Source organism: Bos taurus, chromosome 15 (genome assembly GCF_002263795.3).
Source record: "Bos taurus isolate L1 Dominette 01449 registration number 42190680 breed Hereford chromosome 15, ARS-UCD2.0, whole genome shotgun sequence".
Taxonomy (NCBI): Eukaryota; Metazoa; Chordata; class Mammalia; order Artiodactyla; family Bovidae; genus Bos; species Bos taurus.
The window spans coordinates 36,530,195-36,549,699 of NC_037342.1; the positions used below are offsets into that span (position 1 = coordinate 36,530,195).

At 39.9% G+C, this 19,505-nt stretch overlaps 1 protein-coding gene across 27 annotated transcripts in view; it reads left to right on the forward strand.

The window, feature by feature from the left end:
* Positions 1 to 18,311, forward strand: part of SOX6 (SRY-box transcription factor 6) — an 833,346-nt gene extending 815,035 nt beyond the window's left edge. For 26 of the 27 annotated variants that reach the window (XM_059874855.1, XM_059874857.1, XM_059874853.1 and 23 more), the window contains 2 exons: positions 1,528 to 1,744; positions 11,525 to 18,311. In XM_059874855.1, the coding sequence (XP_059730838.1) occupies positions 1,528 to 1,744; positions 11,525 to 11,828 (521 nt within the window). In that variant the 3' untranslated portion in view covers positions 11,829 to 18,311. The remainder of the gene's footprint in view (positions 1 to 1,527; positions 1,745 to 11,524) is intronic. The other variant, NM_001191418.1, reaches the window with a different exon arrangement.
* Positions 18,312 to 19,505: the final 1,194 nt, after the last annotated feature.

Sequence of the window (19,505 nt, forward strand, 5' to 3'; positions counted from 1 at the left end):
TAAATTTTGATATCTAACTTTGAAATTTTCTCTTTTTTGGCCACTTTATTAGCAGTATGAGTAAGCTCACCCATGGGCACAGAACCTCTCTGTTTCCATGTTGGCAGCTGTGGGGAATCTATATTATTGATGTGCATTCTGTGAAAAAAAATTAAGAGTATAGTAAGTGTATTCATTAAAGTGTAAACTTTTAAGCACAGGCATTTTTAAGAGCACCAAAAATCCTCCATTAACTGGGGCTTTAAGCTGCTGGGAGCCAGCCGAACACAGAGAACCTTGTCCGTGTAGACTTTCTACACAACTTTTGCACAACAATCAGGAAAACAGGGATGGATGTGCTATTAAAACAGACCAGGATATTGCTGGCTACAGAGAATATTTGTACAACTTTTCCATTTGTTTATATATGAAAAATCTCCACCGAAGAACAGCTAGCATCCAGTCAGCACAGCTGTTACCGCTTTATTCACTAGCGACACACAAAAATGCAATTTGATACATGTAAAAAAACACATCCCTTCTTTGTCAAGTGTTTAGATAATTCTTTATAAACAATATTAGAGAAGTGAATACTTTTCCTTCTTCCTGTATAAACCGTATTAAAAATTTCTTACTTTCATTGGTATGGCTTTGAATGAATTGTTTAGAGTACTTGAAAATGGTATATATAATTCCAACTGTACCTTCCGGTTCTAAAGTTATAACTTCTTGAGTGGAGTTTAGGCTTTTTAATTACCTCAGGCCAGGGGAGACAGTGTGCACCTTAGGTTTTTATATATGGAAGAATATCAACATTTGCTAACATCTTATCAAAGGATAGCTTCACCAAAGGTGCTTGGAGTGTTAGAGTTGTTTGAATTACTGGAACCTAGAGAGTTGTTCCGGAGAAGGCAATGGCACCCCACTCCAGTACTCTTGCCTGGAAAATCCCATGGACGGAGGAGCCTGGTAGGCTGCAGTCCATGCGGTCGCTAGGAGTCGGACACGACTGAGCGACTTCACTTTCACCTTTCACTGAATCATACATTGGAGAAGGAAATGGCAACCCACTCCAGTGTTCTTGCCTGCAGAATCCCAGGGACGGCGGATCCTGGTGGGCTGCCCTCTGTGGGGTCGCACAGAGTCGGACACAACTAAAGCGACTTAGCAGCAGCAGAGAGTTGTTCCTGAGTATTCTGTCATACTCCAAGTATACTTAGGAAATTCAGGTTTTTAACCCTATGCAGATGGTGGGGAAATGACCTTGGTGTAGGAGATGATCTTTAAGCAACAAAGACATGTTTTAAAACAATATACTTATTGTAGCATCAGGCTGTAAATTATTGAGAAAAATAATGTAATAAATGTGTCACATCCAAATTATTCTTTGCTCTATCATCTGAAATACTAGTTGTGAGACTGGATGACATGTGGTAATAGGAGATACTCAGAGCCCAGTGGGTGAAGTGGTGGGAAGATAGACCCAGTATTTACCAGGAGTAGGTTGCCTTGACCACTTGGGTACTTAAAGGCTATGTTTGTGTCTAGGGTCTCGTTGGAAATCCATGTCCAACCAAGAAAAGCAACCTTATTATGAGGAGCAGGCCCGGCTAAGCAAGATCCACTTAGAGAAGTACCCGAACTATAAATACAAACCTCGACCGAAACGCACCTGCATTGTCGATGGCAAGAAGCTCCGGATTGGGGAATACAAGCAACTGATGAGGTCTCGGAGACAGGAGATGAGGCAGTTCTTTACTGTGGGGTAAGTGTTCCTGCATTCAGCCACCTGGGCTTTCCTTTCCCAGTAAAAACCACAGGATGGCTACTGGCAGTGTGTCTGGGAAGGAGATTAGGGCAAGGAGGAGGTTGTGACAGATGGGGCCTATCAGGACTACACAGCCTTGCAGCGTGGCTCCTGCTCAAATCAAAAGAAATGCAACAGATTGCTCTCAACTGATCACCCCTTTCATTGTCTCTCAAACTCATCTAAGATATTCAGTGCCCACACACAAAGTTTCTGGTAGTTTATTTAAGTAGACAGAGAGAGAGAGAGAGAGAAAAAAAAAAAAAAAAAATCTAACCTTAAGAAATCCCCAGAAGCTTTCCAGCTTCTCTGGGTGGTGCTTCTGACTCTAATCACAATAGTCTGCTTTTGTTGTGGGATCTACCACAAGATAATTGGCCTTGACATTGGTTAGAGGACCTCATTTTTGGCATAAGATCCAGAACTCCTGTTGCAGTAAATTATTCTGTGGTAGAAGCAGTAACAATGTGGATTTTTCTTGCTTAAATCAGAAACTAGACATGTTTTTGATATCTTCAAGTCTGATTTCATGTCATTTTGTTTAAAAATTAGGTAATAGATTTCTGGTATAAATTTCGACTTGGCTGACTGGCTGTCTGCATTCAAAAGAGGCCTCTTGTAACCACAGTCGTCAGAATTAAGTGGGGATGCAGATGCCTATATGTTCCAGCACACTCAGACCTAGAAGCCCAAGGGGGTGGCAAACCAGAGGACTATTCTGGAGGCCCTGGCCTGAGGCACCTGGAATCGGACTGGAGAGACACTTAGGAAGGGCTTGAGAGAGAGAAGTGGAAGATGTAAAGAGGAACTTGTGCTCACTGTTGACTGGAAGGGGAACTGAGGAGCTGTGCCATGTCAGGAAAATAAGAAAGCTTCACTTGAGTTGAAGAAAAGAGATACCTTAGAGGAGGAGTAAAGAACCTTTTATTTTTAAGGACGTTAAAAAAAATAAATAACCTCATGGAACAAAAGGTTAGTTTCAGAAGCAGGTGTTTAAAAACAGAAAACTAATTTGGAAAGGTAAATAGAATACACACACAAAAAGGCCAATGAGAGCAGTCTGGGTCACTATACGCTACACTAGAGTGTCCTAGGGAGGAGCATGGGCTTCAGCATTTGCTTCAGACTCTGACTGTGCTGTCTGCTTGGGCAAGTTATTTAACTTTTTCAAGCTTCTCTTTTCTCATGTGTGAAGTGAAACAAATAATAGTACCTATCTCAATAAGGCAATGCTTTTAAAAATGCTTTGTATAATCTTAGTATATCAATAATGGTGAATTCCTATCATTATTACCCTTATTAAACATGGATTTGCTATCACAGTAAAACTGTCTTTTATATCACTTTAGACAATCAATGACGATGCCTTCAGAATATGCCTGAGTCCTATGTGAGGAATGGCACAGTCTATGTATGGTAGAACCTTTTTGAGGTAAAGTGAGGCTGAAATCCCTTTGCTATTTGAGGATCCTTGTATATTAGCAGATGAAGATGTGCCAAAATAGGATATCAAATCCTTCTGTGTTGTAAATGTTTACATTTTTTAAAAAGCAATGCTTTTAACTCCAAAAGTACAATACAGTATAATTGGGCAATTCACATGCTAATTAGAGTATTTATGAAATATACCAAATCACGGAACATGTTAGGAAGTATAGTTGTAGGTAAGAAAATGTAAATTTAAGACTGTATAATGTCTTCTTTTAATCCTGTTAGTGTATCCCTGAAAACGTATATAATCTCTTTTGAACAGAGAATCGAACATTTAAATTTGAGACATTTTCTCATTCCGATCTTTCTCTCCTGTCGTGTCCCCTGTGTTGCATAGTGGGTCCCTTTTGCCACAGTCTGGAAGATTAGCAAAAGCACCATTTTAGTTCCCTGATACTTATTTGAATATATGAGATGCAGTAATTCTATTTAGTCCCCTTTACGAAAGGCAACATTGACAATACCTCTGGATCAAAATACCTCAACACATAACAATGTATATAAAACGAAACTCTAAATCAACTCAATAGCATCTACCACTTATTGAATGCCTACTGTATATGAGGTATTTTAGGTATACAAACTACATAATCCTCTAAAATAAAGAAATCGAGGCTTTAAGAGGTCTGATGGCTACTGAGGGCTTCCAGGTAGCGCTTGTGAAAGAACCTACCTGCCAGTGCAGGTAGATGTAGAGACGAGGGTTTGATCCTTGGGTCAGGAAGATCCCCTGGAGTGGAAAATGGTACCCACTCCTTAATCCTTGCCTGGAAAATCCCATGAGCAGAGGAGCCTGGCAGGCTGAAGTCCATAGGGTCACACAGAGGCGGACGTGACAAGCAATTTAGCACGCACTCATGGCTACTGAAAGGTGAGAATGAAGTAAAGGATTAAATCAGGTCTCTGTCTCTGTCATGCCAAATGACTGAGAAACTGTCCTTACTATATTGCTTCAAAATAGGCCTCACAGTCCTATTCTGCACAGTCATGAGTGTAACTATGCTATTTGAGGAAGAGCTCCTAGAACCTAGAGAAAATAAGGTCTTTTATCGTGGTATACAGTGGCATAAAGAACTTTGAAATTTAGAGACAAAGGATCCTGATGGTATAGGAGGTCCTTTGTGGAAGGCTCATTTTAAACTGAGGAATAGGGCTATGGATGTGCAAGCAATGGCCAGAATACTTCATTCTTTAATCGTCAATGCTGACTATTTTCCTCTGCCCGATTTTAATAGTACTTGCTACATAAAGCCAGATATTATTCCCACTTAAGGATTAGTATTCTCTTTTAAGTAGTTGTATTTGATAGATTATTAACTCCCTAGGGCTCATCTTTGGAAATTGATCTTCATTAGATGTGGGGTTATTACAAGAGGGAAATACAAACAAGAAATTCAAAGATTTCTATTGACATCTTGAGGGAATGGGGATGAGATCAATTTTTATAGCTGATTTTGAAAAGATGTACATAACTTTCAAGGCAATAAAGTTACATATATGGCTCAACATTGCCATGCATTTTACTGATGATACAACTGGAAGTTCAGTGAGTTAGATTTTTTTCACTTAGCTATTATGAAATGAATTTATCAATATATGAAATGGAGTAATGTTGTCTCTAACCTTAGATTTAACCCTTTCAATTGATAGATTAAGTATCAGAGTTTTGTAATAATCCCAATAGGAGTACTATTAATGTTAAGATGAGAATTAGGGTTCTTAGAGGTACAATATTGTCTTTTCCCAAAGAACTATGTCCAAATGAAATTTATTTCCAATTTGTTGAAGTTTTATTCAGTAATTTACCTAATCGAGAATTATGCAGATACTATGAAATATTAAAATTAGAGCTACTTTTTGAGTAACAATAATAGTAAATTATTGAATAATTATGCTGAGTTAATTATACCAATTATTGCAAACACAAAAACTTATAAGACAGGCAATACCATGCTCACTACAATGTTGAAAAACACAATATTCAGAGATGTTAAATAATTTGTCCAAGGTCACACAGCTAGTAAAGTGCAGAGCTAAGATTTAGACCAGGCTTATGTAAAACATCTTTCCTTTTCACCATTGCACATAAACTTTCAGTTAGAGCCTACAAATTGTTTAGAGACCGTATAGTGTAAGTGGTTAAGAACATCAATTCTGGAGCCAGACTGTGCTGGCTGAAATACTAGATCTGCTTCTTCCGGCTCTAGGAACTAGTGCAATTGTTGTTGTTTAGTCACTAAGTCATGCCTGACTCTGTTGTGATCCTGTGGACTGCAGCCCACCAGGCTCCTCTGTCCGTGGGATTTCCCAGGCAAGAATACTGGAGTAGATTGCCATTTCCTTCTCCAGGGGATCTTCCTAATCCAGGAATTGGACCTGTGTCTCTTGCTTGGCAAGCAGGTTCTTTATCACTGAGCCACCTGGGAAACCCATAGTGTCTTTCATTCTTCTGAACTCTCCACTTGCTCTTGGGAAACTTATTTAAACTCTGTGTACCTCAGTTTCCTCATATATGGAATGGGGATGACAATAATACCTACAACATCAGACCCTTCTGAAGACTGAATAACTTAATATATTGAAAGTGCTTGGACAATGTCTAGCGCATAGTAAGTCCCAAATTAGAGCAAATATTCTTATTCTGGAGAAATGATGCTATGTGTCAGGTATGTATTTCATATTGTAAAGAATTATGTTCTACTGGATTGTGGTATAAGTGATTTGAACATTTGCCATCTTGATCTTAAAGAGGTTGAATCAAGCCTATAAGATACTTACAAATTTAATTGAGTAGACTAGACATACTATTTTTAGTCTTGTCCTCCTATAGAGAAAGCTGGATTAGAATCTCTAATAGGTAATATAAAAAGATATGCAACTTCTAATCTCCTGAGGAACAGACTTCATTGCCTTCATTTATAGATACTGTAAAAGTCTGAAGGATCAGCAAACAGGGCCTTTGACAACATAAATAAATAGTTCCATCGCAGTTGGCAAAGCTAGATTATATATCCCAGGAATGTGCTTGTGATTTGGAAACCACAATGCTGGACTTTATCAGGGTCAACTCAAACTCTACTTGGGCTAGGAGGGAGGGTTCTTAGACATCTCTACTCATATCAGCTACATATGTATACTTTTACAGACATCTACAACTTTTGTTTTGATGTGTACATTCATTACTTATAAAGCCCAATGCTTGCCAGCTATTCCTGTTTGTGAAATCTGCAGTGTTTGAATTTTGACTTTGCAATTGATCTGTAAAGGAAGGAAAAATGCTTTTCAGGAAAGTAATTTCCGATAGACAAAGCTTAAGCATGCTGGCTGGATTTTCCATTTTGTTAACTGATTAGTCAGTCATTTGGTAAGGGACTGGGCCTATCTGAAACCAGCTGTGTGCCTAACACTGTACTAAGTTAATATAGTACATTAATTCTATCCACAATGAGCTCTCAGAGAATGCTATAGTCAGAGAAGCCAGAGACTTACATGGATAGGTTAGCAAATAACAGTTTATTATATGTACACATGTATACATGCACACACAGAATACATTGCATGGTGCTCCATATGACGTATAATGAAGTACTAATTTCAATTATATAGATGAGCAAGTAAAGCTCAGAGGAAGGGAGATTACTACGCATTAGAGCCAGCTATAGTCCATTCCTGAAGAAGGGGGCTTGAGGTTTGGGTAGGGTCAGCCTGGTGAAAAGTACAGGTGAGTGAGTGAGTGTTCACTCAGTTGAGTCCGACTCTTTGAGACCCCATGGACTGTGGCCCACCAGGTTCCTCTGTTCATGGGATTCTCCAGGCAAGAATGCTGGAGTGGCTTGCCATTTCCTTCTCCAAAAGTACAGGTAGATATTCCTATTTTGGCATGAAGGAGAACATGAATATAAGGAAGAAATATGAAAATGTTCAATAATAAATAAAGAGGCTATCCTAAGAATTTTATCTGGCATTAAAGTAAGATATGTCGGGTAAAACAGTATTTTGGAAACTCTTGAAAGTTATACTCAAATTTTTTAGTCTATTTTTACGCTGATAATGACAATGAGGTATCAAGGCCAGCATAACAGTCAGCTTATGATTTTGTATCTTCAGAATCAATGGTAACCCAGAAGGGGCCTCTGTAGTCATTGTGGGAGTCCTTTTAAGTTCAGCTTGAACTCTTCTAGGGCTAGAGAGCTCACCACTTTCCAAGGGAGCTAGTTTCCTTATGGAACATCTTCTAATGCTGGAAAGTTCTTTCTTCTTAACTAGGCCATACTCGGCCTTTCTGCTACTTTGTAAATTGGTTCTGATCCTCTTCTTTGGTCCATTCTAGAACAAATCTCTTCCTTTTGTGTGAAGAAAATCATTCAAGCATTTAAAGATAGTTATATTCACATTCCTTCTCCACTACCCTCTCTCCCATATATCTAAGAGCATTACATATTTTCTTCTCTAGAATGGGCTACCCAGCCTTTCATTTGTTTTCCCTTTTTTCACTAGTTCATTCATTCATTCATTTCATGTATTCAACAGATTTTTGTTGAGTGGTTCCTATGTTTCAGGCTCTGCCTAAACAGTGAAACATCCTCAGACTATATCAGTGAAACATCTATCTTCATGAAGCTTGCATTCTAGTGGGGGACATCGGACAATTAATGAGTGAATGAATGAATAAATAAATATCAAATAGTAGTAAGTACCTTAGAACAAAGTAAATGAGGGAAAGGAGTAGGGAGTTTTAGAGGATGGAGTGCAATTTTAAAATGAGTGGATATAGATACCTCACTGAGAAGATAAACTTGAGCAAAGACATGAGGAGGTGAGGGAGCCAGCCATGCAGATATCTGGGAGAGCTAGGCAGAGTGTACAGCAACTGCAAAGATCTTGAGGTGAGATTGAGTCTGGCTTGTTCAAGAAATAATGGGGTCAGAGCAATAGGAGCATAATGAATAGGTGGGATGAGTACTAAGTGTCAGAGATAGTAGGGAGCCAAATTCTGAAAGGACTTGTTGGCCATTGTCAAGACTTTGAATTTTATTCTGGGTGAGATTGATAGACATTGAAGAGTTATAAGCAAAAGAGTATTGTGATATGACTTAGGTTTTAAAAAGATCACTCTATCTACAGGGTTGACATGTTGTCAGAAGGGAATGTGCCCTGAACTAAGGAAGCAGACTCTTACAATAAAACAAATTAGAGTTGATGGTGGCTTAAACCAGGTTTGTAGAGCTAGAGGCGGCAAAAGTGGAGGGATTCTGAATATTATATATTCCTGAGAGCAAACCAATAGGAGTTGCTGATGGATTGGATATAGGGATTTAGGATTTGCCCCCGCAGTCAGAAGATGAAGTACTCATTAGCCAAGATCTGAAAGGCTATGAGAGGAGCAGGTATATGGGAGAATGATCAGCAGTTCAGTATTGCACCTTTAAGGTTGAGATGGTTTTTTTAACATACAAATCAGATAAGAAGTTTTATATGCATTTCCATCGTCAAGGAATGAAGGGGAATTGACCAGACAGGAAGTCGATCGGGGTTGTAGGCAGTGGGTGACGCCATCTACTATCCCTCTACCACCTAGTAGCAGGCTTCTGAATATCTCCTGTCTCACTTTCAGAAAGATGTTTTGTTTGTTCGTTCTCAGTGTTCCATCACCAAGTTAATGTCCAAATACTTTTAAATATGTGCAACTCAGTGTAGAAGAGTTGGATTCTGATTCAGATTAAGTATTTTCCTGATAGTCTGAGCTTACCTTTCTCACCCTAATCTTGATATCTAGTAGAGAATTTGTGAAATAAGAAAGAATTCAACTCCTGGATATGGTACCTGTGTCACTTTGGACAACAACAAAAAATCTTTGGAACTTAATTGGTTACTTCATTTGTAAAATAGGGGAAGTGATATTTCTCTCTCAGGCTTATTGTGAGGATTAAAGAAGATAATGTAAAAACATCTAAGCATTATCCATAGCACATAATAAGAGGTCAATTCAAATTTATTTAATAGCTATATAGATATTTTGATTTTAAAATACTGCAAAAAAATGACCACCTATTCTTTGCAAAAAGAAAATGTCCTTCATGAAAAGAAAATGTACCATTTGATAGTTTGCAAATGAAACAAACTAGTTCTATATTTTGGTAATGGAACACTAAGAGCAAACAAATATAGATTCATTTACCAAATTGGGAAATCTGTAAAATGGGTTAATATTGCAGTAAAAGTTTTCACTCTACACTCATTATGTGATTAAGGCAAAAATATTTTTTATTGCAATTATCCAAACTCAGTTTAAAAAAAAAAATCAATGAGGCATTTATTGCTTTGGGTAGGTTAGCATAAAATTTAATTGTGTCAGTTCGCCCCAAACTTAGGAAGCAAGAAGTATACTGTTGTTAGAATTTGGTTCTATGAAAGGGAAGCCAGTATTTTATCAGATGTTTCTACACATGGATTTAGATTTCTCTATCCTCTTCTTTGGTACAGTCAAAATATCACTGCCAGCAACATAGAAAATGGATCAATGTCGGGGGCTTAGTATCAACTGGATGCCTACAGGCTCTGCAAGCTCAGGAATTTTTATGGAATATAGTAAGCAGAATGTGTCTGTATACTGAATATCTTTAGAGGAAAGAATGATGGAATTCAAGTCAGGTGATCTAGCTTCAAATCTCAGCAGTGCTGATTACTAAATATAGGATCTTAAGCAAGGTCTCGTTTTCTTCATCTGAAAACTGGGCATAATAATACCTCATGGAGTTACAATTTTAACTGGATGAGATAATCTATATGAAAATATTTTATGTTAGTTAAAGGTTAAGGCATCAATATTATGCCTCATAGTGTTTGACAGAGGTTGTTAAAGATAGCACTATCGGATACGCCACAGTGTGATTTTAGGCCATTTCTGTCATTTCTCCTTCTACCAGGCTGGAAAGCATACAACCCTTGAGAAATTATACTCCTTCAGGACGTTCAAAAAATAGCTGGTAACTTAGTTAATTATTCACAAATTCAGAGTATTTTCCTCTTAGATTGAGGTGGATAGAAAGTTTCAATGTAGGATTGAAACAAACGTTCAGTCTACAATTCAACGTTCTCATTGAACGTTGAATTCTTATTCAACATTCAATAAGAATTGTTCAAGTGATCGACTGACCTGAAGTCAAGTATTAAAAGGTGGAAGGACCTTCCAGGACTTCACTGATCCCAGCTTTTGTAAATGGATGGAAACTGAGGCTCAGAAAAGAGTTACAAGGGCAGTTTGAAGTGAATTTATATTAATGTCCCTAAAGATTGAGAAACACTTGGTGAATTTTGCATCTATGAATGAATATTGTTTCAGTCCTATTCTTCGAGCTAGGTAGTAGGTCTTTCATTCTTTCAATATTTCAAGTTACAATGCCTCAAGGGAAATGAGAGACAGATAGCCATGTCTCCCTGCAGAGGGAGAGACTGACCTTTGTAAAGGCTCTGGTAAGTTTATTTGAACTAGAGTGACATGATGACAGACTGATCTGGTGTGACCAAGCCTTGGCACCCACTAGGATGTAGGATGAGGCAACCTGTGTTGTTCTGTTAAGTAGCAAAGCTCTCAATGTTCTTCACTCCTGACTCCTTCAACCCTGGCTCCAGCCCAGGGCCACAGGAGTAATGACACCCAAGATGATCCTTCCATAATTAGGAAATAGAAGTTTCAACGAGCTTCCCTACAGGTTTAACCACAGAAATAAGTAGACATTTACATGAATACCAAATACATGCTTTACTGAATCTGACTCTGGGATGTATAGGATCCTTCCTCATCTTGATTCTTTCTTTATACAGCTCTCAAACCAAGGTGAAGACATAAACCTGCTTAACAGTGTCATTAAAGTATGTCTCATGTTACCAGCCTTTTTTTTTTTTTTGTAATGTTCTAGGAGACCCTAAAAAAATGATCTCACAAGTAACTTTGTGGAGTTAGCTACAGTATTTGTTCCAAATGCCAAGGGTTATCAAAGCTTTGCTTCCATGTTGCAAAACCATCAATAAGTTGCTCCATTGTATTGCTTAACCTCAACCACATCATCAGTGAGGTTTGCAGAACTCCTCCAGGACACACCTTTGTCCTATTTCATCATTTGCTTAGAATTTCAAACAGACTCCCCTCTGAGACTGTGTGAGGGATGAATTCCAAAGCCACCCAGAAGAACATGTGTATATAGATATTTCCCTCTGTTTTATTTTATTGTTTTCGAATCTATACAGGCAGCAGCCTCAGATTCCAATCACCACAGGAACAGGTGTTGTGTATCCTGGTGCTATTACTATGGCAACTACCACACCGTCACCTCAGATGACATCTGACTGCTCTAGCACCTCGGCCAGCCCAGAGCCCAGCCTCCCGGTCATCCAGAGCTCTTATGGTATGAAGACAGACGGCGGAAGCCTAGCTGGAAATGAAATGATTAATGGAGAGGATGAAATGGAAATGTATGATGACTATGAAGACGACCCCAAATCAGACTATAGCAGTGAAAATGAAGCCCCGGAAGCTGTCAGTGCCAACTGAGAAGTGTTTGTTTGCTGAATTAAAATACTCTGACATTTCACCTCCCCTCCCCCAACAAAAAAAATTCTTAAAGAGCCCGCATGCATTTGTGGCTCCACAATTACATCAGCAGAATGGTCTTAATTGTTTCGTAAAGCGTGAGACAGATTAAGTTTTCCCTGATTTTTCATGAACTTGAGTTTTTTTGTCGTTATTGTTATTGTTGTTGTTGTTTTTTAATTTAGGTGAAGACATATTAAATATGAGACACCAGGACTTGAAAACTTATCTCAACCCATAGCTGTCTTACAAGTCTTATATTTTTGTCTTACTTTTTTCTTTTGGATGTTGATAAAGGTTTAAGTTACTGTTTTAGATGGGGTTAAACATTCTCACTCAGGTATGCTGTGCCGGCCTACAGGTTGTGAATGTGTTTTTATTCTGAATTATTTTAGAAAACAACTGAGAATTTCATATTGTGAAACAGAACAAGTCCACGGCGTGTGCAGCTGCATGCAGAGCATATTCAAAAGGCCTCGGAATTCCATTTTTCCACGTGGAGAGTTAAACTTTGAATGTGCCAAACTTTTTCATAACTTTTGAATCTTAATATTTTAAAAGTCTTAAAGGAGACACTGCAAAGTCTTAGACAATCTTTGGCATCTTAAAATAAAATAGCAAACCACACATATTTTTTTTCCAGACAATGGTAAAGTACTCAGGAATCTGGAGACGAGATATTGTAAGGCATGAACAAGGTTGCCGCAGTGCATGGACCCAGTCGTGTTTGCCTCTTGACGTGCCCTCAGTGTGACGTGGTATGACGTGCACACACTGGAGCGGTCACCACACCAGATACCGACACGGTGGTCTTCTCTGCCTGAGACCACCTCTCACTACATCCATTATCCCTTTGCCTTTAACCCTGACATTCAGTCTTAACACATTTTTCTCTTAAATAATTTATTCATTCCAGAATGTCAAGGGTCCACTTACTATTTATTTAAAAAAAAAATCGTTGGTGGCATTAATTTAATAATTCTTTTTTCTCACCCTCCTTCCCCAAAGAACTTTTCAACCCTTTTCACCTCCTTCTCCTGCTAGATACAAAAGATGTACATAGTGATTTTATGTCCCCAGAACATCTGGAAGCATTTCTGAAACAAGATACTACTAAATACCTATATAGTTGTTTTTGAACATCGGTGTAGATATGGCTGTAGAGCTGTGTATTTGGATACAGGTGTAGAGACTTACAGGAATGTCCCTGAGGTTCACCATGACTTTGAATCTTTTGCCAGAATTTTCCCCTAATTCAGTTAAGCAACAAGTGGTAGGATCTGCATCGGTGGCATTTCCCCTGAATGCCATTTAGCAGCAAGGGTCAACAGTGGTGACTGCCAGGCAGAAGAGTCCTGCGGCCAATCCTAAAGCCCAAAGCTGCGGGCCATGTAGGAGTCCACAGGGATGCTGTCACGGGCTGGCACCTCTTCACTGAGCTGCCTGTCCCATCTGGCACATCTAGAGAGTTCTTTGCAAAGTCCTCAGGATGCAAGAAGCCGCATGACAGCCTAAGAGCAATGACAGAGGCAAATTGTCATGATACATCCAGAGAATGAAAGAAAACAATAGGGAGGGAGAAGGAGGGGAAATACATTCCCTAAATGGGATGTTCCTACTGTTAATTCTGGGGAACAGATCACTCCTGGGGCAGCAGACGAGTTCCTCTGGCTCACTCCCTCCATCTGTGGCCGCGTGGGGGTCATGCCTATGTGTGAACAAGATTAACTGCCCGTGTCACACGAGGATTTTTCTGGAGATGTGCTGATGCATTGGGAGGGCAGTGAGGCTTCCTTCCTCATCTCCTAATGACAGGGAGCTCAGCCATGCCATCTTGACCTTCCTGAATCCAGGACTGATTGCCTACGGGGGAGCCTCACCCCGAGTAGTTCAGTGGGAGAATGTCAGCAAATGGGACAGTTCACCTCATGGGACAACCAGAATCTGATCACCAGGACATAGGAACGGCCCCATCAGATTTCTTGAGCCATTTTGTCACTTGGAAGAAAATAGTGTACCTTCGTATTTATTTAAGAGTGCTCACGGCCATACCTAAGAGCGATAAATAGGTCTAGCCAAGACATTACTGTCTATGTCATTAGCTAGGAGTGCTCTCTATAAGCTGATTTAGGTACTGATAGGAATGTTTGGTTCTTAATATTGATTGGGGATTGGAACTTTGTTTTTGTACATTTATTTCAAATGAGGGGGAGGTCATTTTTCTAAAAAAAAAAAAATGAGTATTTATTATTGTCTTACTGGTTTCTTTTGATTATATACCTCTCCTCCTCAGTTCATTCTCACATTTTGTTTCCTCTTTCTCTTTGATTCTTGCTTTTGCCCTCTCCCACTCCTTTTTGATTTTGTTGCATAGGTAGAGTGCTGTATGGCTAGCATTGTATTGTATGTAATTAATTTTGCACAAAGGCAAACATTTAGAATAGTAGGTTAATTTTGTTTGTTTTTATGACCATGCCAAAATAATATTCTGGGCTGGTGGAGAACAAAGGACTGTTCTTTAGGACTGAAACTTGATTTTGCTTGTAGTTTAAAAAAAAAAGAAACAAAAAAAAGAAAACAACACAAAAAACCAACAAAAAACACACACACTCACAGATGTTGTTTCGTAAGTGTTATAAGCACTGGATATAAATGGTATTTTTTATCACTTCTGACTAATGTGAAGCTGTTGTACGAAAACTACATGAACAAAAGTCATCTGTTTCGACTCGTGTGGGCTTGCCTCACAGTTGCCGGATTTGAGTCATTTTTATGTCTTGTTATTTCATTTATTTATGCAAAATACATGTGTGTATGAACACTTTGTTTTAGCTCCAGCTCTGCCTCAGTACTGGGGTTCAGTTACTCCTAGCCATGTTCTTAAAAATGAAAGGCTATTCAGGAATGATCTGATTGTAAACGTCTCTTTCATTGGGTCAAACAGTGATGCTGTATTTGAATCTAAATTCTGCACATAAGCAGTTTATTCTATTTATTAGCCAAGTTTGGCTCTAAATATCCATGGAAATTAAGAATGACAATCATAGGGATCACTTCATTTTATTTTCAGTGGGGCTTAAACAAAGTTTTTATGATTTTACCATCTCATTTTAGATTTTTCTAATTGTGTAAATATAACATAGAAATAGAATTTATTTTTGGTTCATGAATATTTAGTGAAATATAAGTTATGTATTTCTTTTTTGTTCTCTATCCATGTATGTTGGTCCAGACTAGAAGTTGACAAGTCACTGTACCTCATGGGGTAGTGAATTATCAGCCACAGTGAGAGAGCAGAGCCCCACTTGCAGCTGGAGCAGGAAAACCCTTCACTCGGGTTCTCGTACAGTTTAGAACCCACTGTCCACAGACTCAGCCTTTCACTTTTTTTCTCATAGAAAGCTGATGAATTGAACATGGTGAATTTCCAGCACAGCTGGGAGGGAGTCAAATTTGCTCTGTGAATCCACATGAATCTTATAAGGTAGTCCCGTGACCATTTAATAGCATGAAGCATGAATGCCATTACAAAGGCAAAAATCTGCCTCTGAGATTGGCCATTAATGAAAGCCTCATCATGCCAATTAGATTAAAGAATGTTAATCAACTTTTTTTTTCATTGCTCCCTATTTCATAATATCTTCAAATCAAAGGTAAACATCTCCATTTTGTTAAAGAACTTGCAGGATCAGGATTTTCTTTGTCACTTAGAATAGGGACACTGACAGACAATCCTGTCCTAAAAAAATGGACCATATGGAATAGGAAGGAAGGAAGGAAGCGAAGAAAGAAGGAAAGGAAGAAAGAAAGAAAAGAAAGGAAGCAAAGGAACGAAGAAAGAAAGAAGAAAAGAAGAAAGAGAAAGAAAGGGAAAGAAAGAAAGAGAGAGAGAAAGAAAAGGTCAGTCTGTGGACAGGAGGAGCCAGTCGAGCAGTGTCTCTGTTTCGCTGGCAGATGTGAGGTGGTATCTTTTCCAGGAAGGTACGAAAGCTTTGTTGTTTTCACCTGTATTCAGCTCACCCTTTCAGGAGCACATCAGTTCGCTCCACTTGGTATGTGATACTCTCCAACCTTGTCCTCAGGCCTGATTTGTTTGCCAGGGTCCCAACACCATCTCTCAGGCCAAGTTCTAAATTCAGGTGTGGGCTCACAGTGCTATTGAGCTTGTCAAATTCTGGCCTCCCCTGAACATGAGCCCCACTGGAGCCTGGGGTGTTTGAAAAGGGTGTGATCACTCTAGGGCTGAAATTAAAGGCTTCTTTCTTTTCCTTGTGAAGCCAGGCTGCTTCTCCGGAGCACACCCTCCCGAGCAGGGGGGCACAGGCATTAGTGAAAGCGGGGATTGTTTCGAGGAAGCCCATCTACCCCCAGTAGGAAGGCAGCCTGGTCACACCACAGCTGAGGCTGCTCCTCTTAATTCACTCATTCTGCAAAGAGGTGACCTCTACCTACTCATTAAGGAAAAGAAAAAGGATCGCTTCGTAGTTTTAAACCGTACGAGAAGTCCTGTACCAAGTGCCAACAACTGCAAAGAATGCAGCTAGAGGAATGTATTGAAATTATTACTGGGTCTTCCTTTTTAATGAGAATATGACAAAAAATGGTTGCTGTAGCCTTGCCTGATTTTGTATATGTTTGTCTAAGGACTGAGTTGGCACTTAAGCTCACTTCTCAAAGTATAATAATATTGTATGACCTCATTTGTCCTTTTACTAAAGCACTTGCATCATTTCCTTAAGTCATCTGTCCCCTGACATGTTTTCTTCCTTAATAAACAACTTCTGTCTGTTATTCCTGCCGATTATGTTCTGTTTCTGATGCCATGTACTATTGAGCGTAATCCTCTGCTAATATCACTGAAAATACTGATATGCAAACACTTTTCCCTTTCATCCCCACCCCATCTTTTCCTTTGGGGACAGATTTCTTTCCAAAAGCTCATGAACAAGTATTGGGAATGCTGGTACCTTGGAGGCAGGGCTAGAGGTGGGAGGGGGCAAGGCAGAAAGGTAAAGCTTAGTGCAGATTCTCTTCTGATTGTCGTCCATGGCAACACGAAAGCTGGAAGGCAACTCAGTGACATATCTTGCTCAGTACGTTCTTATTCCTGAAGAACCACAGGCAGAAAGTGAGGCCTCAGTGCTGGTGCTCTTGGAGTATGGGGAATGTGCAAATATTTAACTGTTTTGTATGCTGCACATTGCAGACCTGCTCGTGTGCATTCTCCGTTTGTCTTCCTTTGTCATATGTGTTTTTGCTTTTTTGAAAAAGTGCAGTCTTTATTGTACCCTTCTCCAGCTTGTAGCAAATTAGAATGCTTAGCATTTATGTTCATTCATTATTGTATTTGCCATGTAAAATTTTTATTACCTTAGACAAGCTTATAAGCTGTTACTACATAACTTATCTTATTGTAACTCTTTTATTTCCCGACATTGTAATTTGTTTGTGATGTATATTGTGAGATTGTATTCTATGTTAATTTAATCAGCACAATTCACTGACATGCTGGACTGACATGCTGGCTGCTGTTTCAAAGTGTAAAGTTTGTGTAGGGCTGTTGAGACAACTGCTACTCTGTTGCCAAGGTACTGCGCTGGTTCCTCTAGCAACACTGGGGGTGTGGCCCTTGGGACTGAGGGCATCGAATACACCCTTGAGCAAATTTTAACTGCAGATTTTCTTTGTAGAAATTCTATGTATAATGCAGGTACCTACTTGGCCCATGGCTGGTAACTATTTGGGCAATTAGAAAAAAAAAAAAAAAACAAGAACCATAAAAACTAGTGTCTATTGCTGCTTTGAATATGTTTGAAAGTCTGAAATGTAAATAGTTTATCAAAAAAAAATCTTGTACAGTCCAGTGTAAAGTTTTTAAATGACCTTAAAAGGGTTGTCATCACATCTTTCTCACACTCTCCTCCTGATAATGGAAAAAAAGTTTGCTAAGGATTAAAGAAATGAGAAAAAAAAGAGAATCTCTTCAGATTTCAAGGAATGAATCATTGTTCTTAGCTTTGTTGCATACACACACTTCTTGGATTTCGTTGTGCAGTATTGATGTGAGATAAAACTCAACATTGAATAACCTTTCAGTGGTACTTTTCAAAGTCTTCCCCTCCTCTGCCTCATAATTAAGGGAAAAGACAAAATTGAAAGACACACTGTCTTTATCTATCCTGGTGTATGTTGGCACCTTAGCTACTTTTTTTTTTTTTCCTTTTTGCACAAGGTGCTTTCCTGATATGTTAAACATGCCATCTTTGGGTGATAATGTATATGCCATGGTGGGGCCTAGGCCCCTCAGGGGAGTGTCTATAAGAACTGCCTATTTATGCTCATTTACCTCAAGACTGTCCTCTCTACCCTTAATCTAGTCGTCATCACTCCATCTTTTGTACTGCTGTTGACACTTACAAATTAAAGATAAATTTTGTTTTATGACCTCCGTGTACGGCCTTGTCTCTGCCCTGCAGACTGTCCCTGCCCTGAAGCCCGGTCAGTCCTAGGCTTCCTCCTCCCTCTCGCCTCCCCCTACCCTCAGCGCTTGCTGCTGGAGCCTGCAGGGCTCCCTTATCCCACTTCTCTGCCACTCCCTGCTTCTGCCTTGCTGGGAGGTAAGGCTCAGGAAACCTTCAAACCCCTTAGCCTGGGAGACTTGCCTGTTTTTTCCCTTGTGGAGGCTACACTGCTGCAGCAGGAAATGCTTGTGGATTCAGACGGTAGGAACAGGATCCAAGGCGGATTTTTTTGTCAAGAGAAGATGAGAAAGAATGTCACTTCCTATTTGCCTGACTTCTTCATGAGAGTGAAACTGTTTATGAAAACTCCCAGCATTCCTAGGTATGAACGAATCTCAAGGGCCAGCCTCTCATCTGACATCAACTTCTACAGGCCTAGCAGCCAAGAGTGGAAAATGCTGCACTTCTGGAACCGTCGCCTCCACTGTGGTTGGGAGCGGTTGGCTGATTTCTCAGCTGCTTCTGCAGCCATGAGTTGGCTCAAGAGTGAATGATATCAGCTTCTTAATGGTCTGGGGTCTGGAGGTGGGGTAGTGGCCAGGAGACTGGCCAAACCAGCCAAGCCAGTGCTGTGGATCCAGAGGTTAGTGACCAAGGCCTGGAGAGGGAAACCAAGGGCTCAGGGGAGAGAGGGGAGGCACTTCGTTGCTCACACCCTGGGGCCTGACCACCACCCTGGGACTCTCATTTCTCCTTTTGTTTGAAGTAAATCTGTGCTGTTTTCTGTTTGCAAAATTTCCTCTTCTCTTTCAAAGTGAAAGTGAAGCCGCTCAGTCATGTCTGACTCTCTGCGACCCCATGGACTCTAGCCTACGAGACTCCTCCATCCATGGGATTTTCCAGGCAAGAGTACTAGAGTGGGTTGCCATTTCCTTCTGCAGGGGATCTTCCTGATTCAGGGATCGAACCCTGGTCTCCCGCATTGTAGGCAGACGTTTTACCATCTGAGCCACCAGGGAAGTTCCTCTTTCAAACCCCACCCCAGATACTACCAACTTATCACTACCTTATCGGGCCTCTCCCTGCTCCCCAGGCAGTTTCAGGCTCTCCCTCAGGGCTCCCAAGGTACATGGAAAGAACCTCAATGATCACGTTATCTCATTGTAATAACCTGTTT